At 44.8% G+C, this 26,876-nt stretch overlaps 1 protein-coding gene across 2 annotated transcripts in view; it reads left to right on the forward strand.

Annotated features, from left to right (window-relative positions):
* The window catches only part of LOC137623822 (heme-binding protein 2-like), a 95,599-nt gene that overhangs the window by 65,738 nt on the left and 2,985 nt on the right, over positions 1 to 26,876 (forward strand). For both annotated transcript variants that reach the window (XM_068354633.1, XM_068354634.1), the window contains exons 4-5: positions 2,356 to 2,485; positions 10,539 to 10,710. In XM_068354633.1, coding sequence (XP_068210734.1) covers positions 2,356 to 2,485; positions 10,539 to 10,710 — 302 coding nt within the window. The remainder of the gene's footprint in view (positions 1 to 2,355; positions 2,486 to 10,538; positions 10,711 to 26,876) is intronic.

The following is a 26,876-nucleotide window of genomic DNA, read 5'->3' on the forward strand; positions in this document are numbered from 1 at the left end:
TTGCTCCCCTCTGGCCCGCGAGAGAGTGGTTCACAGAGGTACTTCTATGGCTAGTAGACATTCCAAGAAGTCTACCGTTGCGGATGGATTTCCTGCGTCAGCCTCACGTAAAGAGATTTCATCAAAGCCTCCCCGCGCTTCGTCTAACTATCTTCAGACTATCGAAAGACACTCTAGAGGTCGAGGGTTTTCGAAGGAGGCAGCTAGAGCGATCGCGAGGGCTAGAAGATCCTCTACCATCAGGATTTATCAATCTAAATGGGAGGTATTTAGAGACTGGTGCAAGTCCTCCTCTATTTCCTCTTCCAGTACCTCTGTAGCGCAGATTGCAGATTTTCTGCTTTATCTGAGAAATGGTCGCTCCTTTTCTGCGTCTACCATTAAAGGCTACAGAAGCATGTTAGCTTCTGTTTTCAGGCATAGAAATTTGGATCTTTCTAATAACAAAGATCTTCAAGACCTTCTTAAGTCTTTCGAGACTTCCAAGGAGCGTCATATTTCTACTCCTGCTTGGAACTTGGACGTGGTCCTGCAGTTCCTTATGTCAGACAGGTTTGAACCGTTAAATTCAGCCTCCCTGAAGGATCTTACCCTCAAGACACTTTTCTTGGTGAGCTTGGCTTCTGCGAAAAGGGTTAGTGAGATACATGCTTTTAGCAAGAATATCGGCTTCTCCGCTAATAAAGCAATATGTTCTCTTCAACTTGGTTTCTTGGCCAAAAATAAACTTCCGTCTCGTCCATGGCCTAAATCATTTGAACTTCCCAGTCTATCTGAGATTGTTGGGAATGAAGTTGAAAGAGTGCTGTGCCCCGTTAGAGCTCTTAAATTTTATTTATCTAGAACTAAACCGCTGCGAGGTTTTTCAGAGGCTTTATGGTGCTCCGTTAAAAAGCCCTCTTTGCCCATGTTGAAGAATGCGTTGTCTTATTTTATTAGACTATTGATTAAAGAGGCACACTCTCATTTTAGTGAGAAGGATCATAATTTGCTTAAAGTTAAGGCTCATGAAGTTAGAGCGGTAGCAACTTCAGTAGCGTTTAAACAAAATAGATCCCTTAGAAGTATTATGGACGCGACCTTTTGGAGAAGCAAGTCGGTGTTCGCTTCATATTACTTGAAAGATGTCCAGACTCTTTATGAGGACTGCTACACGTTGGGACCATTCGTAGCAGCGAGTGCAGTAGTGGGTGAAGGTTCTACCACTACATTCCCTTAATCCCAATATCCTTTTAATCTTCTCTTGAAATTTTTAATCTTGTTTTGGGTTGTACGGGAGACTAAGAAGTCTTTCGCAATCTTTTGATTTGGCGGGTGGTCAAAATATTGTTTCTTGAGAGCGCCCAGATTAAGGGTATTGATGAGGTCCTGTTGTAGGGGTGTTCACCCTGATTATAACAGCTCCTGGGAGTCTTCCAGTATCCTGAGAGGATCGCTGGGCTTCGTAAGGATAGCGGACTAATGAGGCAGAGTAATCATCAGAGTCAGCTTCCTTATCAGGTACCTATACTTAAGTTTGTTTTTTGAATATTTGTCAAAAACTCTTGAGCATATATGCCTTTATTGTTTTAATACTGGTCTCTACCTACCACCATGGGTGTGAATCAGCTATATATATATTCACCGGCTAAGTTTAATATTTAAAAATGATATTTTCAATTTGAAATAAATTTTTGAATATACTTACCCGGTGAATATATATAATTAAAGGCCCTCCCTTCCTCCCCGGTAGAGACCCTACGGACTGAGAAGAACTGAATTGGTTGAGAAGTATATGCGGTATCTGGCCGATAGTCGGCGCTGGTGGGCACACCCAGCAACCTTCATGGCGATCGCTCGCGAGTTTTTTGGAATCTGTCGACCGTCGGAGACGTAAGCTATATATATATTCACCGGGTAAGTATATTCAAAAATTTATTTTAAATTGAAAATATCATTTTTGGTGTGATATTCTTTATGAATGTCGTAGGTTTTTAGTTTGTTTATTGTTTTGGATAGTTCTTGTTCTATTTCATCTCTCTTGCATTTTACCCTCAATTAAAATTTTTTTTTTTTTATTAGGATTTTGGCTTTTCTTATGGCTTTTCTTTGATTTTGTTTAGGAACTTTTCTATCTATCTCTTGTACTGATTCTAATACAAATTTTGTCAAATTACCATTCATTTCTTCTTTACTAACTCCCATTTATTTCCATTTATTTTCATTTATATATATATATATATATATATATATATATATATATATATATATATATATATATATATATATATATATATATATATATATACAGTTAATTGTATATTTGTGCGTGTATGTATAAAGTAAAATATTTAAAAGAAAAATGAATTGTTTCAGGGTTACGAAGAGCGACTGTATCCCAGCAAAAATTGGCTCTGCACCGAACAGAAGGGTATCAATGGCAACGAAGATCAGGTTCAGGTCTTCCTAAGACTGTTCGATTACCTAGGAGGGGAAAATGACCAAAGTAAGTGCTTAACCAGCTATTTTTTAAATATTTAACTTCCCTGGTAATTACATATATATAGCTTAATCCCGCGTTTCGTCGTGCGCACGGCAGAAATTCAAATTTCGTGGCAATCACTGCCAGGTGAGCAGGTGGTCATACGTGAGCATCCTCTCAGTAGGTAACTGGAGCCATTCCCAACATTCCTTAGAAATTCCCTGCCGTTGATCGAGTCAACACGGAAATTCGTTTCGTTGATTTTACTTTATCTACAATTTGGTGAAGTACCTTTTGTTTGATTATTGTTGATGGCTTTTGCTGCTTTTTTTTTTTTGATATTCCCTTTTGACTTTTCACTCAGTTTAGATAGACTTATTTGATCTGGACTATTTTCTGTTTACAAAATGGCTGACTCTGTAATAAGAAGGTGTGTTAAAGGATGCAAGACTCGAATGCCTAAGGCCTCTGTTGATCCTCACTCATTATGTAAAAGTTGCAGAAGGCATGAATGTTCTTTTATTGACAGATGTTTTGAATGTCAGTCTTTATCTGATAGAGAATGGTAGGAGTTTGATCGCTATGTTAAGCGATTAGAGAAGGATAGGCTTAGGAGAGCTAGATCGACTAGTGTTCTTTCCACTAGATCCTCTGATAGTCATGTTCCTTCTAATGTACTTGATACTAATATTCCTATTCCTGATCCTAAGGCAATAGTACCAGACCCCGCTATGGTGTCAGAGGTAAGTGAGCCTTCTTTGAAGGATGTGTTGGCTGCAATTTCAGCCTTAGGTGCACAAGTTCAATCCCTTACTTGGGAAAAAGAAGTGATGTGGGGGGCAGTGCGTGGCTTGCAACGCAAGTTTGTGAATAATGATAGTGAAGTGGAGGTTGCGTCCGTTCGTGTCCGTCATACTCTTAGCCCGGGACCTCTTCCATGCTCCCCAACCCCTGGGAGAAGGAAAGTCGAAAGGCGAAGGGAGATGTCAGACCTTGATCAGCGAACGGACGTCCCCTCGAGCGATCCTGTTGACGCATCCCAGGACGCTCTTCCTCGCCGCAGGAAAGGCGAGATGAGGAAGTGTTCGTCTTCGTCGGATAACGCAAAACCTAGACGTGGTTGGCATCAAGAGATGAGGTCTCCCGCTAAGTTACAGAAACCATCCTGCAGTAACTGGAGCTCGCCAGAAATTTTCTTTCGGAGGAAGACGATGCGTCAGCGCCTAAGCAGTCGCGTAAGGCACATAGTTCATTGGAGGAAGAGGGTGCTTGCTTTACTTCTGTGCACGCTTCTCCCCCTCCCCCAGATTGGGAATTGTCGCAAGGGCTTTCTCCTCTTGGCCAGACAACCACAGTAGATGCTCCCTTGCAGCGATCAGAACGCAGTTCGGGTAGCGATAGGAATCGCGACGCCCCCTTGCAACAGTCTGGACGCGCGCAGGACGCGCCGCAAGCGTCAGATCTTTCAGAGCTAAAGAGGTCAATTACGTCCCTGTTTGATGCCTACAAGTCAAACAGAGCAGACTCGTAAGAAAGAACCGAAGGATACCAACAGACCAAGAAAAGGAGCTAGATCTAACCAAGGCGCGATTGGCCCGCTAGTTACTTCAGCGCTCAGCGACGCTACCTCACAACGATTGGGACGCGTTACGGGAAGTGACAAGGTTCTGGACGCTCCCTTGCGACATGCTGGACGCATGCTTGACACATGCAATCAGGACTTTTCTCCGCAGCATGATAGACCCTTGGTTGTCTCTCCCTTGCGGCATGCTGGACGCGCAGTTAACACTCCCTCGCGGCATGCTGGACGCATGTGAGCAGGACTTTCCCTCGCAGCACGCCGGACGCAGTGTTGAGGCTTCCTCGCAGCATGTTGGAAGCATGCTGGAAGCACATAAGCATGACTCTTCCTAAAAACATGTGGGAGTTTGGCAGGACGCAAGCAAGCGGGACGCTTCCTCGCAACTTGCTGGAATCATGCACGACGTTCCTTCACAGCATGATGAAAATATAGTGGACGACGAGAATCGACAGGATGAGGCAGGGTTGCCTCCTACTCATTCTACTCCGGAGATCGCTATCCCCTTAGATGAAGTTTCAGAAGAGGAAATCCAAGAAACGCTGCATGCAGCTGATCTTAAAAGATTGCTGGCGGTTCTAGCTAAATTGTATTCAGAGGACTTTACACGCCCTCGTAGTTTTTGAAGGGCAGACCCCAGAAACCATCCTCGTTCAAGAAAACGGTTCTTGCCAGATCAGTCAAGAGAGCTTTCTCAACTTTAAATGAGTGGATTTCCAAGAGAAAGGATCTAGGGAAGACCTCCTTTTCCTTTCCCCCTTCTAGACTGGCCTCCAGATCTAGTGTGTGGTATGAGACTGGGAAGGTTCTCGGTTAGGGAGTTCCTGCTTCCTCCCAGGGGGACTTCTCCAGACTTGTTGACGCCTCACGCAGGTCAGCCATGACCAAGTCTAAGGTAATGTGGACCACGTCAGAGATGGACCATTTGCCGAAGGGCGTTTTTAGAACTATAGAGGTCTTCAGCCTAATGGACTGGACTCTCGGACCCCTCACAGAGGTCACAGATCCAAAGAACGAAGCACAGATGCATCTGATTGCCTGTCTTGATAAGGCAGTGAGGGATGGGTCCATCGAACTCTCCGCCCTTTTCACTGCAGGAGTTTTTAAGAAGAGGGCTATGCTGTGTTTCTTCCTGTCTTCAGGTTTGACCCCCGCTCAGAAATCAGAGCTGTTGTATGCTCCTTTGGGTAACCATCTCTTCCCTTCTGATTTAGTGAAGGACTTGCCGGCAGCTCTTGCACAACAAGCTACGTTAGACCTTATCACCAGGACTGCCAAGAAAGTCCTCCCGGCTAGCTTTTTAGCCAGGAAGCAAAAGGAAGCTCCTCCCACTTGCCAGTCCTTTCGTGGGAGAGCCCTTTTGAGGGGAACTCAGAGAATTGCTGCTGGAGGACAACCTCGCAAATTCTCAAAACAACAACCTAAATCAAAGAAGTGAACCCTGCAACCTCCAGACACAAGTGGGAGCCAGGTTATCCCACTATTGGCAAGAGTGGAGCAAAAGGGGGACATACGACTGGACAATTGATGTCTTGAAGGAGGGGTACAAGATCCCCTTCCTGAGAAGGCCTCCTCTTTCTTCAGAACCCTTAGAGTTGACAGCAACTTACTCAGGGAACAAGGCAGCAGCTCTTCAAGAGCAAGTCAACCTAATGCTGTCGAAAGCAGCCATAGAAGTAGTAGAGGACACCTCTTCGGAGGGTTTTTTCTAGTTCCGAAGAACTTTGGGGGGATGGAGACCTGTTCTGGACGTAAGTCTTCTGAACAAGTTAGTAAGCAAAGCCAAGTTTGCCATGGAGACTTCTGCGTCAGTCCTAGCAGGCACCAGACAAGGAGACTGGATGGTGTCATTAGATCTGCAGGACGCGTATTTCCACGTCCTCCGAACTACAGAAAATTTCTGAGATTCGTGTACCAAGAAACTACTTATCAGTTCAAAGCACTCTGTTTTGGCCTGAGCACGGCTCCCTACGTTTTTACCCGAGTGGTTGCCAACATGGCTCGCTGGCTACATCTGAAGGGAGTACGGATATCAATGTACCTGGACGATTGGCTAATCAGAGCCAGGTAGCAAGAAAAATGTCTGGAGGTCACAGATCCAAAGAACAAAGCACAGATGCATCTGATTGCCTGTCTTGATAAGGCAGTGAGGGATGGGTCCGTCAAACTCTCCGCCCTTTTCACAGCAGGAGTTTTTAAGAAGAGGGCTATGCTGTGTTTCTTCCTGTCTTCAGGTTTGACCCCCGCGCAGAAATCAGAGCTGTTGTATGCTCCTTTGGGTAACCATCTCTTCCCTTTTGATTTAGTGAAGGACTTGCCGGCAGCTCTTGCACAACAAGCTACGCAAGACCTTATCATCAGGACTGCCAAGAAAGTCCTCCCAGCTAGCTTTTTAGCCAGGAAGCAAAAGGAAGCTCCTCCCACTCGCCACCCCTTTCATGGAAGAGCCCTTTCGAACTCAGAGAATTGCTGCTGGAGGACAATGTCTTTGATGCAACAGCTAGGTCTGGTGGTAAATCTGGCCAAATCTCAACTGACACCCTCGCAAAACATCATCTACCTGGGGATGAGTATTCAGTCAGTGGTTTTTCGAGCTTTTCCAGCCCCGAAACGTATTCTAGATTGCCTAGAAAGGGTGCGACACTTCCGAGACAGACGCACCTGCTCGGTAAGAAAATGGATGAGTCTGTTGAGTACCCTCTCATCGATCGAGCAGTTCGTATCCCTGGGAAGACTTCATTTACAGCCTCTTTAATTCCATCTTTCAAAATATTGGACGAGAGGTCAAGGTCTAGAAACGTGGATTCCGATTCCTCTGGGGATCAGGAATCACTTGAGTTGGTAGGACGATGCCAACAAACTCCTGGAAGGCCTCGAACTCCATCAGAGGAACCCCGACCTAGTGTTGTATTCAGACGCCTCAGACATGGGGTGTGGTGTAACACTGGCGAAGGCCGAGATATCGGGTCTGTGGGAAGAGTTTCAGAGGGAATGGCATATAAACATCAAGGAGCTAATGGCCATTCACCTAGCACTAATGCACTTTCAGGAGGAAGTCCAGAGCAAATTAGTTTAGGTCAACGCAGACAACACCACAGCATTGGCCTACATCAAGAAGCAGTGAGGCACTCGTTCAGATTCCCTTTACGAGGTGGCGAGAGATCTCCTACTGTGGGCAAAAGCGAGGGATATAACCCTGATAACTCGCTTCATAGAAGGGGAAAAGAATATCAGGGTGGATCTTCTCAGCAGAGGAAGACTACAGAGTGGACCCCACATCACGAGGTGTGCACCAGCCTTTGGATGCTGTGGGGAAAACTCTCTATAGACCTCTTCGCTACACAAATGACAAAGAGGTTACCAGTTTATTGCTCTCCAGTCCCAGACCAGGAAGCAGCTGCGGTGGACACTTTTCTCATGGACTGGGAAGGACTAAACGTGTACGCTTTTCCACCATTCAAGATCCTGGACAGTCCTGAAAAAGTTCAGAGAGTCGAACAACGCCCGCATGACCCAGATAGCTCCGTTTTGGCCCATGAGACCTTGGGTAGCAGAAGTGATGGAGTGGCTGGTAGATACCCCCAGAGCATTACCAAGTCGGAGTGATCTACTCAAACAGCCACACATAGAGAGGTACTGTATCATCAGAATCTCCCTGCTCTCAATCTGACTGCCTTTCGACTATCGAAAAGCTGGCAAGAGCGAAGGGCTTTTCAAGGGAAGCTACACGAGTTATCGCGAGAGCTAGGAGGACGTCCACAATTAAGGTTTACCAATCTAAGTGGGATGTGTTTAGTGAATGGTGCAGGAATGGCAAATTTTCCTCTTCCAGTACCTCTATAGCCCAAATAGCAGACTTTCTGTTGCATTTGCGAATGAAAGAAAAGTTGGCTGTTTCGACCATCAAGGGTTACCGCAGCATGCTATGCTAGCCTTCGTCTTTCGTCACAGACACATTGACGTGTCAGGTAACAAGGATCTCTCGGATCTTATTAGATCTTTTGAAACGACTAAGAGAAAGGACATCCCAACCCCCTCTTGGAACCTGGATGTAGTCCTGGCCTTTTTTTACCTTAAGCAGGTTTGAACCTTTTGACAAGGCTTCTTGGAAGGATCTTACCAAAAAGACTCTATTCCTAGTTGCATTGGCTATAGCCAAGAGAGTAGGAGAGTTGCAAGCCATCAGCAAGAAGGTGGGCTTTAATGGAGACAATGCAGTTTGCTCCCTTCAGCTAGGCTTTCTCGCCAAGAACGAGAATCCTTCTCGACATTGGCCCAGATCCTTTACCATTCCAGGGTTATCTCACTTAGTTGGACGGGAAAAGGAGAGAGGCCTTTGTCCAGTGAGAGCTCTGAAGTTTTATTTGCAAGTGTCCAAAAACCTGAGAGGACAAGCAGACAACCTCTGGTGCTCAGTTAAAAAGCCCTCTTTACCTTTATCAAAGAATGGCCTGGCATTTTTTATTAAGGATTTGATAAGGGAAGCTCACTAGAATTGTGAGGAAAGAAGTTTTCCAATCCTTAAGGCAAAACCACTTGAGGTTAGAGCTGTAGTGACTTCTATGGCTTACAGACACAATAAGTCAATGAAGTCAATCTTGGAGGCCACTTTTTGGCAAAGTAAATCAATCTTCGCAGACTGCTACCTTAAAGAAGTCCAGACCCAATATGAAGATTGTTGCTCCCTGGGTCCGTATGTTACCTCCGGCGTCGTAGTTGGAGAAGTGACTACTGCCTCTTCCCTATTACCTTTTTTATTATATACCCTTGCCTTTTTCTTGAACTTGGTATCACAGGTTGTCTGTGAAGGTTGTTGCAGCCTTCCACAGTCTGGGTTGCAAGTCAAGTTAGTTTTTATGGTGTGTGTTTTTAGTTTTTTGAGTAGGTGGTCAGAATCATTGTCCATGGCTATGCCAGGTTAGCAAGGGTGGTGGTCTAGCCACGATAAGGTCGAGGACCTCGTGGCAGCCCCACAGAGACTTTTACAGCCCCCTGTGTGGATCGCTGAGTCTCTTAAGGAATGCAGGCAAATGAGGCAGGATAACTATGAAGCCAGCTTCCTTATCAGGTAAGAACCAGATTATTGGTACTACTAATTTGTAGCTATTAATAATTATACGAATTCCCGACGGGATGAGGTTTTCTAACACGCCACCAATGGTGTCAATCAGCTATATAACTACCAGGGAAGTTACATATTTAAAAATGGTATTTTCATTTTAAAATAAATTTTTAAATATACTTACCTAGTAGTTACTTATATAAAAGGGCCCTCCTTCCTCCCCTCTGAAAACAGGGGCATGGAATTTCTGAGGAATGTTGGGAGTGGTTCCAGTTACCCACTGAGAGGGTGCTCATGTATGACCACCTGCTCACCTGGCAGTGATTGCCGCGAAATTTGAATTTCTGCCGTGCGCGCGACGAAACGCGGCATTAAGCTATATATATATATAACTACCAGGTAAGTATATTTAAAAATTTATTTTAGAATGAAAATACCATATTATTAATGCAAAGGATGGTCAGAGTTATGAAAAATCTTATCCAATATGCATAAAGTACCAGCTGAATGACAGTGTCAGAGATCAATATCTAGGTAACAATGATAACAATAACGGTAGTAGTTTTTTTAAGACTTTAATTCGTTCTGGGAGTGAACTCGCAACTTGGAAAGCTTGTATCCTAATTAAAATTTTCCCCTGAAGATAAATGAAATTGATTTGATGCATTCCATGTGTCCATAAATACACATATACATTAGTTTTTAAAGGTTTTAAAATGGCAATTATTGTACAAATTATAACCCCAACCATCAGAAACGAATGAAAATTACCGGGTAATCATTCACAATGAAAAAGAAAAAAATAACAAATCAACTCTCACTTTACCATTGAGGAGTCATGGCTGGCATGAGGGAGTTGAGAGAGGAGGGAAGGCATGGAAGGAGAATCTCCCTCTATGAGCATATCTGGTAAAATATTGGGAGTTCTCTCTATAAAATGATGTACTCTACCACTAACTGAATATTTAATTTACTCTTTTTGGACACTTGATTGTCTTTTTTAACTCTTTACGTTTAATTATCTCTCCGCTCTGCTTTTGCCTTTGTATTTCTGGTAAGTAGATTCACAGCTTGGCTTGCCAAAGCCTTATTCCAGTTGAACACCGCATGAACATTGCATCATAGGCGTTGGGCCACTGTGTGACTGCTTTCTGTGCATCACATAATAGTCTTGTTCGTACTTGTCCATAAAAAGTCCTATAGCATACAACGCAAAATTTATGCTCGCAGGCCGATACAATACTCTTAACCTTATTCAAGTTTGTATGCTCGTATTCAAAGGTACTTGTAACCCGAGGTGGTACTATATTATAATTCTAACAATAATCCCAGACAGTCTTTTAGGAACTTTCTCCAATTGGTAAAATTAGCAAGAATGATTTGCTTGTTTGTCTGCATTATCAATATTATTATATGTCCAATTGTAATCTTTCCAGATCGCAAACTAAAAATGGGCATTCCAGCTTCCATTGAGTACAAAGTTAGAGCAGAAGGGAAAGTCTACCTAGCTTGCTTCTTCTTGGAAGAGAAGGACCAGTCAGACTATCCAACACCAACCAACAAAGATGTCTTCATCACCAGGAGACCTGAGATGACAGTGTTTACAAGGTAAGAAAAATTATCCTATGGATCATGAATCGATTAAAGCAAGTGAAAAGTAATGCTAAAATTTCTATATCATTTCATTAATTTGCTTATCCAAAGAATTTGTTCCAAACCAGATTTGTTCCTATGAGGATACAAACCATTGTCTTTTAGGTAGAGAATGTGTTTTGACGTAAAACCTGGACAGCTGTTGAATTGTTTAACGAACAGTTAAACAACCAGTGGGAGCGAGGTCAAGGAGCCTAGCCCACTTATCTGTCGATGTCTCCTTGCTTATGTTTTCGGCCGCTTGGAGAATGGGCATACCGATGTGCCTCAAAGCAAACTTTTCCTTTTATTTTTATTTCAGGGATAGAGTACTGGTTCCTGATTGTTATATTGTAAATCAAAACACTCGATTGTTAGTGGATGGACATAACATCCTCTCTCTCTCTCTCTCTCTCTCTCTCTCTCTCTCTCTCTCTCTCTCTCTCTCTCTCTCTTTTTTTTTCATTTTTTTTTTTTTATTATGATGATGTTAAGAAAAGACTCGCCTATTCCCAACTGGTTGATTTTGAAAATAAGAGCCTCATGATTAACACTGTCAAAGAGAGCATTAAAATCAAGGCCATTCATACAACCTTCCTGATCACAATCAAGAGATTCTTCAACCGCATTGTAAAATTTAGAAGTCCATCACATGCTCCAAGGCCTTAAGTAAATCAAATTGCAAACCAGGGAACAGTTTATTACTTTCAGCATTCCTATTTTGATGTTAAGCTAAAAATTATCAATAGTTTTAGATAATATGGGAGTCATGAAAATTGGGTGGTAATCAGCAGGGCTAGAGCTACCACAAACGCATTCACCTAATAGAGTAACATTACCAATTCTCCAATAAGTGTAAAAAACGGATTTTGAGCGAAGCCATGGCGTCCTGATGGAAGGTTCCTTTTTGGTAGCTTCCTTGGGTATATAACTACTAAGATATTCCCAGAGAATTTAACCACAGGTTATCACAGAATTCTAACTTCTGGAGCGAGTATCCTAAAGGTTTCCCTTTAAGACATCGTATATCAACAGGGGACGCATGTATTAACGCGCCACATAGCTATCTGCACCCCACATAGAGTTAACACTTCGATGTGGATGGGCGAAGAATAGCTGGGGAGCTGTTCCACAGCTAAACTCGTCCGTGGCTACTTTTGGTACTCGAAACGTAAACAAATGGGCGCCATTGCTAAATGACGTCACGTCCGTCCTCATCCTGATGTCAGTTGCTTGCCGATCACCATGATACAAATTAGCAGGGAGGGTCCATCAGGACGCCATGGCTATCTCACCCAAAAATAGATTTTTCTCTTTGCTCAAAATCCGTTTTTTGGGCTCAAGCCATGGCTTCCTGATGAAAGAATACCAGAGAATCAATATATCGTGGTAGATTTTCCCCTTGTAGAGTAAGTACCGAGGGCTTTGAATAGGGTAAGCATAGTGACCTCGATAGAGGTTCCGTGGGGATGAAACTTCCTGCCCCCCCTGGCAGAGAAGTCCCAACGGACATGCTGAGGATCAAAGTGGTCATCGAAGGGCTACCCACCTTGTGGGGAGAACGTGAAGAACTCGGAGACAAGACAGAATGGTTGATATTCATATAGGAACATTCTCAATGACAGACAAGTGGTGGTTAGGCACTATGTTCTGTAACAAGAGAACAATCTGGTCTCGAAGGTATAGCGCAAGTAAGTATTCAGTTAGGAATATTACATTGTATAGGTGAGTATATGATATGGATTGAACCTTATTATTCTTCATCATCATATTTTAAAGAAAAGGGGATAATGAAACTATGACAACCATGTATTTCATAGTATAAGTAGGAGCGGATTGAGACGCACAAGGAATAAAATAGAAATTTTATTTCACAATTGCAGAATATGGTAAATAAATGCAATCAGGGATGTAAAAGTGATTTACAATAAATTATAATGTACATAGTAATGAAAGACTTCGCTCTTGAATCTGAAAGAAAATTTCAAATTATTAGAAGGCACAGGTTCCAGAGGAACGTCAGTCTTTAATAAGGAAAAAACACATCATGATCTAGGCATGCGGCACTCATGTGACGACTATGACATTTCACCTTGTGAAAAACAGTCTCTGAAATCACTACGTATCACACGAGGGGCAACATAGGCACCTGAAGAGTTAAAGTCCCAAGTAACTCACTGTTCTATGCAGAGTTAGGTGCAGGCTTCATAACACTACCTGCGGCTACCACGAATTGTTTGACTTTATGAACGTGTTTCGCGTAATGCTTGAAGAAAACACGCGAGGATTTCCAGCCTGTGAAACTCTTGAGGCTTTCGAAATTCATGCTCTGAAAGAAATTCAGAGACGAAGCGACTTTTCTAGGATCATGACCTGCGGGTGTACTGTCGGGATCCGCTCTGCGAATGAAGTTGGTGATTTTCGCTCTTAGTTGTTTCAGTGACAGGTCGCTACCCGATGTTTCTCCTTTGAAGAGTTGGCCTCCACCAAAGTCGGAAGTTCTACGAAGATAGACCTTGAGGCTCTCTACTGGACATAGAGAGGTATCTTCTTTCAGGGGCAGATTCTCCAAGGGCCCCATCTTTTGGTGGGTAGTTCGTTTTTAGCGAGAAACGTCGGATCTGGGAAGAGGGTAAGGTCTCCTGCGTGTAAACAGGATGTGACCCTCGTCTCTTGATAATGCAACTATTTCACTGACTCGGGCTCCTGAGGCAAGAGCAAAAAGAAATATAACTTTTTGAGTCAGATCCTTAAGAGGGCACGAATCGTTGTCCAAGTTGGAGGCAAAATGGAGCACCTTGTCCAGGGACCAGGAGATAGGTTTTGGTGGAGGAGCTGGGCATAGACAAGCGCATGCCTTCGGCAGTTTATTGAAGATGTCGCTGGACAGATCAATCTGGAAGGCGTACAGTAGTGGTCTAGTTAAGGCCGATTTGCAGGTAGAAATCGTGTTGGCTGCTAAGCCCTGTCCATGAAGGTGAATGAAGAAGGACATGCAAAAATCAATTGTGATTTCCGTAGGATTTTTTGCCTTGACGAATGAGACCCATTTTCTCCAGGATGATTCGTATTGCCGTCGTGTGGATTCGGTCTTGTATTCCTCGAGGAAGTCGAGACTTTTCTTCGAGATCCCAAACCTCTTCTTCGTGGCTAGGGAGAGAAAATCATGAGATGAAGGTCCCTGACTTTCGATGATGAAGCGAAGACAGTCGACTTCTGTACTTGCTGGGAGAGAACTGGGCCCGGGAGAGGGATCAGCGTGGGTTGTAGCTCCAGGACTAGGGGGTACCAGTTGCTCCGGGGCCACTTGGGAGCCACTAGGGCCGCTGTCCCTTTGAAGGTTCTCAGTTTGGATAGGACTTTCAGCAGAAGGTTGGTGGGAGGGAACAGGTAGATCCTGGACCGTCTGTTCCAATCCAGTGACATGGCGTCCACTGCTTCTGCCTTGGGGTCCTCGTACGGGGCCACATATCGAGGAAGTTGATTGTTGTCGCTCGTTGCGAAGAGATCGATCTGAAGTTCTGGGACTTGGTGAGAGATGAAGGAGAAGGATCTTGCGTCTAGAGACCATTCCGACTCTATCGGGTTTGTCCGAGATAGAGCGTCCGCCGTCACGTTGTGGAATCCTTGTAGATGAACTGCAGACAGGTGCCATTTCTTCTTCTCTGCCAGACGGAAGATTGGGAGAAGCACCTGATTTATCTGGGGCGATCTTGAGCTTTGGCGATTGAGACATCGAACTACCACCGAGTTGTCCAGGGTTAGACGAATATGGATCGAGGAAGGCGGGGAGAGTTTCTTCAGAGTTAGAAGGACCGCCATGGCATCCAAGATGTTGATGTGAAACGTCTTGAATAGGGGAGACCATGTTCCTTGAGCCTGTTTTTGGTGGGAGTGACCTCCCCAACCCTCCAGCGAAGCGTCCGTGTGGATGTTGAGTGATGGAGGTGGGTGTTGAAGAGGGATGGACCTTTTCAGGGCCTTTGCTTCCGACCACGGCGTTAGGAGTAACCGAAGTCTGTTTGGGAGCCGTCTCTTGAGGTCTCTTCGAGCGATTGATGCGGAACGTCTCCAGACTGCCGCGGCATCCTTTAGCTGTGCATGTAGCACTGGGTTTGTCACCGAGGCGAACTGCAGAGAGCCTAGAACTCGTTCCTGCTGACGTCTTGAGATCCGTTTGGACTTCAGCAGTCTTTTGACAGACCCTGCTATTTCCTTCCTTTTCCTCTGGGGAATGGAAAGGTGGTGTGACTGAGGATTCCACTGGATTCCTAACCATTGGAACTTCTGAGCTGGAGAGAGGCGAGATTTCTTGGTGTTTATCTTGAATCCCAGGTGTTCCAGAAACTGGGTGACTTTGTCGCAGGATCTTAGACAATCTTCGGGCGATGGAGCCCAGACCAGCCAGTCGTCGAGGTAGGCCATCACCTGGACGCCGCGGAGGCGGAGCTGTTGAACGATGGCGTCTGCCAGCTTTGTGTAGATCCGTGGGGCCACATTGAGGCCGAAGGGCATGGCCCTGAAAGCATAGCTTTTCCTTTGGAGTCGAAATCCTAGGTAGGAGGAGGCGTGGTGGTTCATTGGAACGTGCCAGTAGGCATCCGCCAGGTCTATGGAGACCGTGTAGGAACCTTGAGGCAGAAGGGTCCTTATCTGTTGAAGAGTCAGCATCTTGAACTTGTTGTTCGCTATGAACTTGTTGGGGGGGGGGGATAAGTCTAGAATGACTCTGAGTTTGTCGGAGTCCTTCTTGGGGACGCAAAACAGTCTCCCTTGGAACCTAGTTGACTTTACCCTCCTTATCACCTTGTTCAAGAGTTCTAGGACATATTCTTCCAAAGGTGGGTTGACTGTTGGAAGAACTGCTGGAAGGTTGGGGGTGGTTGAGTCCAGCTCCAGCCTAGACCCTTCTTGACGATGCTGTGTGCCCAGGGATCGAAGGTCCAACGATCCTGGAATTGGTGGAGTCTTCCTCCCACCGGAAGCACTTCATTGCTTCTGGTTTCCCGAGGGTTTACTACCTCGGCCGCTAGCTCCCTTTCCTTCTCTGCCTCTGGAGGGACGGCGAGATGCGTCTCTGCCCGCACCTCTGTTTGAGCCTCTACCTTTGGGACGAAAGGTAGTTGACTGTGACAAGACCGGTTGGGTGACCAGCTGAAAGGTCTGCTGTGGCTGAGCTGCCACTTGGGGAGTAGCGGATCCCGGAAACTGCCCTCTCTGTTGACGTTGCTGGGGTTTTGGTTTTGTGGGTTTCCTCTTAGGTTGAGGGCCGTCGTCCTGAGAGGATTTCCTTTTCTTCGACATGCCCCACTTGTGGAGAAGGTTCCTGTTCTCCGTGGCGGCCTTGTCGGTGATCTCTTTCACAAGGGAGGAGGGAAAGAGGTGCTTACCCCAGATGTTGGAGGAAATCAGCCTCCGGGGTTCGTGTCTCACTGTGGCACTGGAGAACACGAATTCACAACAGGCTCTACGAGCCTTCGTGAAGCTGTACAGATCTTTTACTACGGTCGCCAAATGTGTTTTGGCGAGAACCATGTAGTAGTCAGGGACCCTAGTGTCACCGGCCATGACTTCGAGCTGTACCTGGAGGGACATGGATGCGGCGAGCCTTTCCTTCGTGTCATGTTCCCGACGAAGGAGATGGTCATTAAGTTTCGGGAGGTCTTCGTTAAACTGACGGCCAGCGACGTCAGGTTCTAGTTTTCCCACCACAAATGTTGACTGGACATCTTTCCAGTGTCTAACATCAGGGGGAGTAGTCAGGGAGAAGGGTCTGCACACCTCCAGTGCAGGGCAAGGTTTTCTTTCTTCCACTGCTTTATGTACCGCTGTGAAGGCCTTTTCCAAGAAGGGGAGGGTCGCATCGTCTGGTGCGTCATAGGTAAGGTGCTTCTTGCTAAGCGTCGGAAGTTTCGAGCAGGTGAAGCCCCTACTTTTCACTGTATTGGCCCGCATAGCCTGGGCCTTCGCGAGATCGAACACTATCACCTCCTTTGGTTCGGTCTCTTTTTTAGAGGCAGGTTCGGATCGAAGTCGGACGTAACAGTCCGGATAAGCCTCAAAGTTCGGGAAGAATTCCATTTCTTCCAGCACAATCGAGCCGATCTTTTCGCTTATGAAGATCTTGCCCGTTGTAATTGGCATGTGCTTGGCATACCTCCAGGGGTTGGTATCTGAGCATGCGGGGAGGTCCTTAACCGAAATCCTTTTCGGCTGCTTCGAACTTCCCATGTTGGTCCTGAAGAACTCATGCGTCTCGCGGAGTTTCTTATCCATGAGAGCCTCAAGCATTTTGAAGATCTCCTGGGTGTTGGATGGGGTGGGATCCGGGGTAGCGGATGTAGACGGAAGTGATACATCCGACAGTGTAGGAGTCGGTGTGGGGGTGGAAGGGGGAGGGACCTCCTGCTCCGACTCAGGGTATTCCACCTGGTCTTCCTCATAGTCCAATTCTTCGCTCATGAGGTTCCTCTCCGTATTCTCCGACACTTCCGACATACGTTCCGCGTTGTCGGCATCCAAACGGCACTCGTGCATGGACTGAGCCATGACTACGTCCGGTTCCACCGTTATCTGGACGGTGGGGATCTGATCCTTGGGGACCACAGAGTCTGGGGATGCCTTCGGGAAAAGCAAGGCCCTCAAGTCTTCGGTGGCAAGGTATGGTCCGGTGGCGTTCTTTTGGAAGCCACGCACCCATTTGCGTAGCTTTTCTCGAGAAGCGTCCCTAACCTCCGCTGAAGCCGCTGAAGGAGGATTGTTGAACGCCTCGACCAGGCGGTCCTTGCAGACTGTACAGTTCTGCGGGTCCCAAAACTTCAGATCGCCTTTCTTGTTGGCGCAAGGGGCGTGGGTCCTACACGCCGTGTGCCCGTAGAAGTGCGGGCGCTTCACTCCACAGAAGTTGTGGTCACACTTCACGTACTCCTCCTGTAAGAGAAGGAGAACATGAGTATATGGAAGTCATACCAATGACTTGTATTATTCTAAAGTTAAATATTAAAAGGTTAATTAACTTAATCTTAAGTAATTAATAACCTTGTGATGTTAGAGAGTGGAGTGGGAAATGAAGTAGATAGACACATACTCCGTGTATCCCGCCCGGCTGGTTACCGTAACCTTATCCATAGGCAATTTGTTTGTGGCCAAGGACACAAGGCAGAATTCTTCATAGATTGCCAGGGAGGCAAAGGGAATTCTAGCAGGAATTGCCTAAGATATAAATCTGGGACTGAGACCACTCAGACCATTAAAATGGGGGTGTAGAAGACCCCATAGGGTAACGGTTTCCGGCAACCAGCCGTGCTAAGATACACACAGCATGCTGGAAAATTGTGATATGCAAGAAGACAGCACGGCTACTAATAGAACGGTAAGACAATACCTATCTATTTATGTAGCCAAGCCATCTGGTTGCAGTGTAGGGCTATCAGCATGGTGTTGATAGCTGGGAGAAGGGGTGCAAGTCTCTTGGCATCTCCGGAAGGCTCCGCCAGACCGACGGCATGCCGGAGGCCGCTCCAGCAGAGTTTCTGGCATTAGTGAAGACACATAGAGAAGTCAGGAGTAATGCCAGGATGGCGGCCGCCGGTACAGCGGCGGCTCGGCTGCCGGGTTGGTGACAGGGACAAAGGATAGGCTATAGCAAAACCGGACCGCCGGCAATGGATGTCGGCACGCCGGGGGCCGGCCCGATGGACGGACGACCGAAGCTAGGAGGTATGAGGGTGAGGCGGCAGCCCTCCGGCACACGGAGGACTGTCGGCCAGGGGGGAACAAGGAATGTGTCACCAAGGGGGAGGGCGGTATCGCCGGCAGTAGAGGCTGCAAGGGAGCAGCACCAGGACAGTGAAAAGAGACAGAAGGAGGGATGGAAGGGGTAAGGACACGAACCCCAAAGCATCCCACCTGAATGGGTGTACCCATGATAGAGGCTAGCCCTATCACCCAATGGCAGGGGGGCCGCAGGCGTCCGGGAGCCAGGGTAGCCCAAGGGAGGGCTAGGGAACACCCAAGAGGGGGGGGGGAGAACCCCTGCAGACTAAACGCATACAGTGGCTAACCCCATAGGACACTATGAAGGGTATATGTACCAGAGCGGACTGCACACAGGGACTCAAGATATCCCTATCACTCCACCCTAAGGAGGAGTTGTAGGACATGGGACAGATGGGTATAGGCTAGGCCATACAAGGGATAGGTGGGGAGGGGAGAAGAAGCAGGGTCTTCCATAGGGGAGGCTCTGTACCAAAGCGGCCACCAAGGAAGGGAGGACGCTCCTTAGCCTAAGGTAGGCAGCCTGGCTGAGAACGGTGCATAGGTACCGTTTCAAGCAAGGCACAGAACTAGCTCCCCCCAAGGCCTAACCTAGAGCAGGGATGTTACACTCTAAGCTAGGAAGGCTGGAAGACATATCGCAATTGCAAGGAAGGTCAGGTAACCTAACCTCAGCAATTGAGGAAGGGCAGGCCGTTCCTCATTCTCGGACGCAACCCTAAGGGGGGGATCATTCCCTTAGGGAGGACAGAGAAGCGATAGGTACTCTGGTATGAACTTGATCCCCTTACATGGTAGGGGGAGCAAGGCTACACAGAGGGAATGCCCTAAGGCAGGGGGTGAAGGGAGCATATAGGGGTCCTACATTTAGGTTAGGTTAGAATGGCACACTATCAAACCTATTCCCTATATGGTCCCTGAAGGCGAAAACACTTGCATCACAGTAAACAGTATCATAAATAATGCCACTATCTTCATAACTTAACCTAGGATCACTGTAATATATCATGCATGAACACTGGTGATAGGCACTCTGGCCTAGGGGCTAAGCTAGCGATCTAGTATGGGGTCAGGCGATGACCGATAAAAAAGCGTCAAAACACGATATATAAAGTTCCTAGCTATGAAGACTAAATAACTAATAGTATCAATTAGTTAATAAGACCGGAATAAGGTGTTCAGGCTAGCTAAATAACGCATGCAAAGTAACTGCGACGCCATAAAATGGCGTGTCCGGTAGCAGCACAGCTCTGCCAGAAAACATAAAATATTTCGAAAAGTAAAAGTTACTTTACGGTCAGAGCTTATTTAAACAATACTGGAACCTAGTACTCAACTTTCCAGAAGAAGGCGAGGCCGAGGGTAGCGACATAACAAAGATGCAAGCCGATGAAAATAGCACAAGGGAAAATCCGTCTTAGTAAGGCAAGCTACTAGTAGAAGGATGAGGACGGACGTGACGTCATTTAGCAATGGCGCCCGTTTGTTTACGTTTTGAGTACCATAAGTAGCCACGGACGAGTTTAGCTGTGGAACAGCTCCCTAGCTATTCTCCACCCCTCCACATTGAAGTGTTAACTTTATGTGGGGTGCAGATAGCTATGTGGCGTGTTAATACATGCGTCCCCTGTTGATATAAACCTTTAGGATACTCGCTCCAGAAGTTAGAATTCTGTGATAACCTGTGGTTAAATTCTCTGGGAATATCTTAGTAGTTATATACCCAAGGAAGCTACCAAAAAGGAACCTTCCATCAGGACGCCATGGCTTGAGCCCAAAAAAAAACTTCTTGCTACCTTGCAGAGAATAGCAGACAACTTAGGAACTATGAAGTCAGCAGTGCTTATAAAAAAAAAAAAACCATGGGAAAAATACCTTTTGGGTCTACACCTCCATTAGTATGAATGTACATGAGTGTTTCAATTTCATTGAAAACAGGAATGAAGAAGATAAAATTTCTCATTACTCTGGTTACTGTCAAACACATCGGCCAAAAGGACGATGACAGAGTCATCTGGTTAAAGTAAAGGAGGAACCATTACATATACACCAGAGAGTGCAGATTTAAGGGTAACCTACAACTTATGTATCAGGGTTGTATTAAGGGTTTTCTCTTATATCAAATTGTATTTCTTTTCAGTTGAAGCATACACTCTCTTGAGCAACTGCTCTTGGCTGTGTATTGTTATTCAGAGTCAAATTTGATATGTTACTCTTCCAAGGATGATAGGCCCACTGTTTCTCAAAATAAGCCTGTCTACAATCATTACTGAACCAGAGTTTGACTTTCACACTTCATTTTAGCACATGAGAAGGGATACGCCTTTCAATGATGTTGACCAGATTCTCATTGCAGAGAACAACAGGCTGAACACTATTCAATTGTGACCAATTCAGAGGCAAAAGATCACTAAATGCCATTCCAGTCTGTTTGAGAGTTTATATAAATCTCACATGAGTATGACACTTCAGGGACAGGCTGCGTAGTGTTAATTACTAACAAAACTAAGCCATGATCAGATGTTCAAACTGGAAAACAGGTTAACTTGTTATAACATCCGGTGATTTAGTGTATACTTTGTGCAAGCACTTACCAGACCTGTGAGTAGCTTCCTGTATGATTTGCTCTCAGCCTGATTCAGAGGTAAGTCCAAAGCTCTTAATCTATGGAGATGAGCAATCGAAACAGGATTTAACCACTCCTGGTGATGAGCATTGAAGTTGCCGATAAGATCAAAAGAAGCCTTACTATCGTCATCTTTTATCTTAGCCATAATGATGAGAAGACAATTAAAGATCAAATCATCTAAGTCTGGATTCCAATAGATCGAATACAAATAAAAGATTTTATGCCTACCCCAACTTTTATGACCTGAATCTCATGACATCCACATTCATTGTAGGATTTATGAGAAGCAGAGTACTCAGTTCTAATATACACTACCATCCCCTTTGTCCAAGGAATGCCATCTGTTTTCAAAATTATTTATTTCCATAATAATTTGGAATAAGAAGCTCTGATGAGTGCTTCATTCAAGAAAAGCAATATTCTGTGTACAATAGAATATCTACTGTCTGGAGGCAGCTGAAAGGTCACGAATATTGCCATGCAGTCCACAAATGTTGCAATACATTAGACGACACTGGTCCCAGATTTTGCTCAATGTTTATGAAAAGCAATTTAAAGTAAAGTCTTGAAATCCGTAACAACATTAAAATAGATCTGTTATATATAAACTTTGAAGAAAGACTCATGTCGCCCTGTTCAACATAAAAACATTCACTGCAAGTTTGAACTTCTGAAGTTCCACCAAATTAATTCAACAGCCTAAATAGGAAGATCCCACAATCTGGTCACAGCTCAATTAAAATTTCTAGAATATTGTATAACATTGAGCCTTATGATGGAAAAACATGACTGTTAAAAACTGCATACCGAGTACTATGTACGGGATGGTACAGTCTGGAAAAATCTAAATGCGAAGAATGTATAAAAGTGTTGAGTACTTTTGTTCTCTTTAATGAGAATCTGGTCAATATAATCGATAGGTGTATCCCTTCTAGTATCTTAGAATACCAAGTGAAAGACAAACCCTGATTAAATGGAGTAAGTAGACGTGCCTATTTGGAGAAACCAGTGGCCTATCATCTTTGGAAAGTAACAGATTGGGTCTGACTTGAAATAACTATACAGTAATACCTTGAAATATAAGCATAATTAGTTCCAGGACTGAGCTCTTATCTTAAGTCAATTTTCCCACTTAATGGAAAATAATTTAATCTGTTCCCTCACTCTTAAAAATACCTAAACCAATGATATAACAATTGAAAAACATGTTTGTTCCGACACCAGAATACAAATGTTACGCTCTATATGAGGGAATATACTTTCGGCAGAGCTGAAAGTAGCCATAAGACTTATAGCAAGGTGTAACTATCCCTCCGGTAGTTATTGAGGAGATAGGGGGTTAGTACTGACACCCCCCCCCCCCACACACACACACACCTGTGTTCTCTTGTCACTTTTTACTTTTGGCTCAGCGAGAGTAGCCATTCGTCTCTCTCCACTCAACTTTTCAACTGTCCTTTGACTGATTTTTGTAGTGTTTTTTCTTGTATATATCTTACATATATATACTTATGTTTATATATACAGTATGTATATATATATATATATATATATATATATATATATATATATATATATATATATATATATATATATATATATATATACATTCATTTATTATTAAACTAGAGGCCTCCCCTGCTTCCTTTTATGAAGCGGCCCTGTTCTCCTCCGAAGGTGAGTAGTTTTCATGTTGCTGCACCTTCACCGTTTTTGAAGATGATGTTGCTCGCTCCCTGTGAGTTTGATGGCATAAAGCTTGGTTTCTTCTTCAGCATTGATGATGATAAACTCCCTTGTTCTGCAATGGCAGCCTGTGGAGGGAGTGTAAAGTCTGAAACATGATTGTGCGCCTCTCAGGGGAATCCTTTCCCGTCTGCGGGTTAGGTTTTCTTCATAGCTGACAACACCTCACTCCCACATTCTATGATGGCAGCCGGCGGAGGGAGTGCATAGTCTGAAGCATGTTCCTGCTCCTCTTGAGGGACACCTTTCCCCTTTGCGGGTTAGGTTTTTCTCCTGAGTGGTTTCTTCAGCACTGACAACAACACAATCCCTCGTTCTACGATGGCAGCCAGCGCAGGGAGTGCAAAGTGTGAATTATGTGCATGGGCCTCTTGGGGGGACACCTTTCCCGTTTGCAGGTTAGGATTTCTTGAGAGCCGATGACGCCTCACTCCCACGTTCTACGATGGTAGCCGGCAGAGGGAGTGCAAAGTATGAAGCATGTGTCTGCTCCTCTTGAGGGATACCTTTCCCTTTCACGGGTTAGGTTTCTCTCTCAAGTAGTTCCTTCAGCGCTAACGACGCTGCACTCCGTCGTTCGGCTAATGCAGCCAGTGTAAGGAGTGCAAAGTCTGAAGCATGTTCCTGTTCCTGTGGAAGTTGCTGATCTTGTCCCATCACCGCCTTCATTGCCTGGCAACCCTTTTGGCTGATGTTTTTGACAGTAAACAGAGTAATGAAAAACTTGAACTTCCTCATTCCTGTTTTCCTGAGGCTAAACTAACTAGTTTAGCTTTTTGATCTCGTGAGATTAAAGCTCTGTTGATGGACCTTGATGCTTATGGAGGTGTAGACCCAAATGGTATTTTTCCTTTGTTTTTTATAAAGACAGCAGATTTCTTAGCTCCAAAGTTATCTGTTATTTTGCGCAAGTTAGCAAGAAGAGGAGCTTTTAGCACTAGTTGGAGAATTGGTAATGTTACTCCTCTATGTAAATGTGTTTGTGGTAGCTCAAGTCCCACTGATTACCGCCCAATTTCCATAACTCCCATATTATCTAAAGTTTTTGAACGTCTTCTGGCAAAACGTCTTAATAGGTTTGCTGAAGGTAATCATCTACTCCCTAGTTTGCAATTTGGTTTTCGTAAAGGCCTTGGAGCATGTGATGCCCTTCTTACAATCTCCAATGCTGTACAGAAATCCCTTGATTGTGGTCGGGAAGTTTGTATGATTGGCCTTGATTTTAGTGCTGCCTTTGACCGTGTTAATCATGAGGCCCTTGTTTTCAAACTGAAACAGTTGGGAGTGGGTGGGTCGTTTCTTAGCATTATTATTGATTTTTTAAGTAATAGATCTCAAAGAGTTGTTGTTGATGGGCACCATAGTGATTATAGGAATGGGATATCCGGTGTTCCACAGGGTAGTGTTCTTGGCCCATTACTTTTTATACTATATACACATGACATGTGGTTTGGCCTAGAAAACAAGCTTGTTGCATATGCAGATGATGCTACTCTCTTTGCATCAATTCCATCCCCTGAATGTAGATCTAGGGTTGGTGAATCCCTTAATAGAGATTTAGCTAGAATTAGTGCATGGTGCAAATTATGGGGTATGAAGTTGAATCCTAACAAAACTCAAAGTATGATTGTAAGTAGATCAAGGACGGTGGCTCCTCAACATCCGGATCTCAGTATTGATAATGTTTCTTTAAATTTGTATGACTCTTTCAAAATTTTAGGTGTGATTCTCGACAGTAAATTTACTTTTGAGAAACATATAAGGTCTGTGTCTTCTTCAATTGCACAAAAAATAGGCTTATTGAGAAAGTCTTTCAAGATTTTCGGTGATCAATCTATTCTGAAGAAGTGTTTTAATTCTTTCATTCTACCTTGTTTTGAGTATTGTTCTCCTGTCTGGTCTTCAGCTGCTTATTCTCATCTTAATTTGTTGGACAGAAACTTACGGTCTATTGAATTTCTTATTCCTGATCTAGATATTAATCTCTGGCACCGTCGTTCAATTAGTTCATTATGCATGTTGCATAAGATTTTTCATAACTCTGACCATCCTTTACATTCAGATCTTCCTGGACAATTCTATCCTGTTCGTAATACTAGGCAGGCAGTTAATTCTAATATCCAGGCCTTCTCCATCACGAGGCTCAATACTACGCAGTACTCTAGAAGTTTTATTCCAGCTGTTACCAAGTTGTGGAATGATCTTCCTAATCGGGTGGTTGAATCAGTAGAACTTCAAAAGTTCAAAGTTGGAGCAAATGCTTTTTTGTTGACCAGGCGGACATGAGTCTTTTATAGTTTATTTATGACATATTTGTTTTTGATGTTGTTAATAGTTTATATATGACATGTCTGTTATGACGTTGTTATTGTTTTTAGAATGATTTATTGTTAATTTGTTCTCTTCATTTATTTATTTCCTTATTTCCTTTCCTCACTGGGCTATTTTTCCCTGTTGGAGCCCCTGGGCTTATAGCATCTTGCTTTTCCAACTAGGGTTGTAGCTTGGATAGTAATAATAATAATAATAATAATAATCATCGTGCTGACGACGGCGCTCTCCCTTGTTCTGAGCTTGCTCAGCCGTCAAAGGAAGGGCAAAGTCTGAAGCTTTCCTGCTACTCATGGTGGACACCTTTTGGTCCTCCCTGGAATAGTCTTCGCCACACGGAATTAAGAGAAGGTTATGGACTCGTCCATGCCTTTCTCTAACCCCTCGGAGTGTGGTCCGTCGGAGCATGAAGATGTTACTCGCCCCCTGCAAGCTTGATTGCTGAAAGCCTGTTCTCCTAGCGGTCTTGTCTTTCCCAGCTGACTCGTCTCGCTCAGCTGACACCACTCGCCCAGCAGACTTGTTTCTCGTAGCTGACTCATCTCATCTAGTAGACTTGCCTCGCCCAGTCCTGCTGAAGTACGTGCATGACCAGTCTCCAGCTTGCGACTGAGTTTTCAATATGCCACTGCAAGCCAGCTCTTGACTACTCCTAGAATAGCAACCACGTTTCAGTGTCACAGCACTGCCCAGCTCGCAACTTTATCTCATGATGTAAAGTTGCTCTCCCCCTTTGATGAACAACACTTCCCGCTTGTGTGTAGAATCACCAACAGCCAGTGGCTAGTCTCGAAGGCCTTGACTTTTTGGGTGGTAATTACTGACTTTGTTCGACAGAGAACCTCTCTGGCGAGGATTCCAGACCATTACCGACTACGATCCTCACTGCAAGCAAGCGCACTGCTCTTCCCAGCGAGACTCCTTCTCTCCTTGTCGTACACAAGAGTTCAAACGCTATTGCTTCAACGATCGCTTCTCAAGTCTTCTTGTGAGTCTTCTCGTCTAGACGACACACACTAGACTTTATCCAGTGCAAGAACTAGTGCTACTTCATCTATGGTAGCTCTCATGTCTGTGATAGCACACAGGTGTGCGCTACTTCTTTGTGCTCTCGATGGCGGCAGCACACAACTTCAACCTACAGTTTCTATGGGTCGCGCTACATTGGTAGCGCTTACCATAACATGCAGTTGAGGGAGTTTAGCGCACACTTCCTTCTTGAAACCTAACCCAGCACTTACCAACAATGGGAGGAACATAGAACACGTGTCAGCCTTAGTGCCTAATACTGTACCTCACTGGTTCCATCTCATTACTGAGCTCTTGTAACTTCTCCGAATGTTGCATTGTCTGGAGCTTGATCAACTCGTCCGTCGTGAGCTCTTCTTGATGTTCCTTGACAAGATGGTAGACATGTGCCTTGTCTACTTCCAGCCCCATGGACTTTCTGAGAGACGCAATCTCTTCCAATGCAATGGATTTGGGGGTCAGGCTCCATATTGAACCCTTCAAAATTCCTTTCAGCTACAGAATCTGGTCATAACACAATGTTAAAATGGTCCTTCCAAAATTCATGAAGAGGTTGGTGTTATCTGTGACATCAAAGCATTCTTTTTAACAAATGCTTTGTGTACCGCCTTTTGAAATTTGAAATGGCCTG

Source organism: Palaemon carinicauda, chromosome 30 (genome assembly GCF_036898095.1).
Source record: "Palaemon carinicauda isolate YSFRI2023 chromosome 30, ASM3689809v2, whole genome shotgun sequence".
Lineage (NCBI taxonomy): Eukaryota > Metazoa > Arthropoda > Malacostraca > Decapoda > Palaemonidae > Palaemon > Palaemon carinicauda.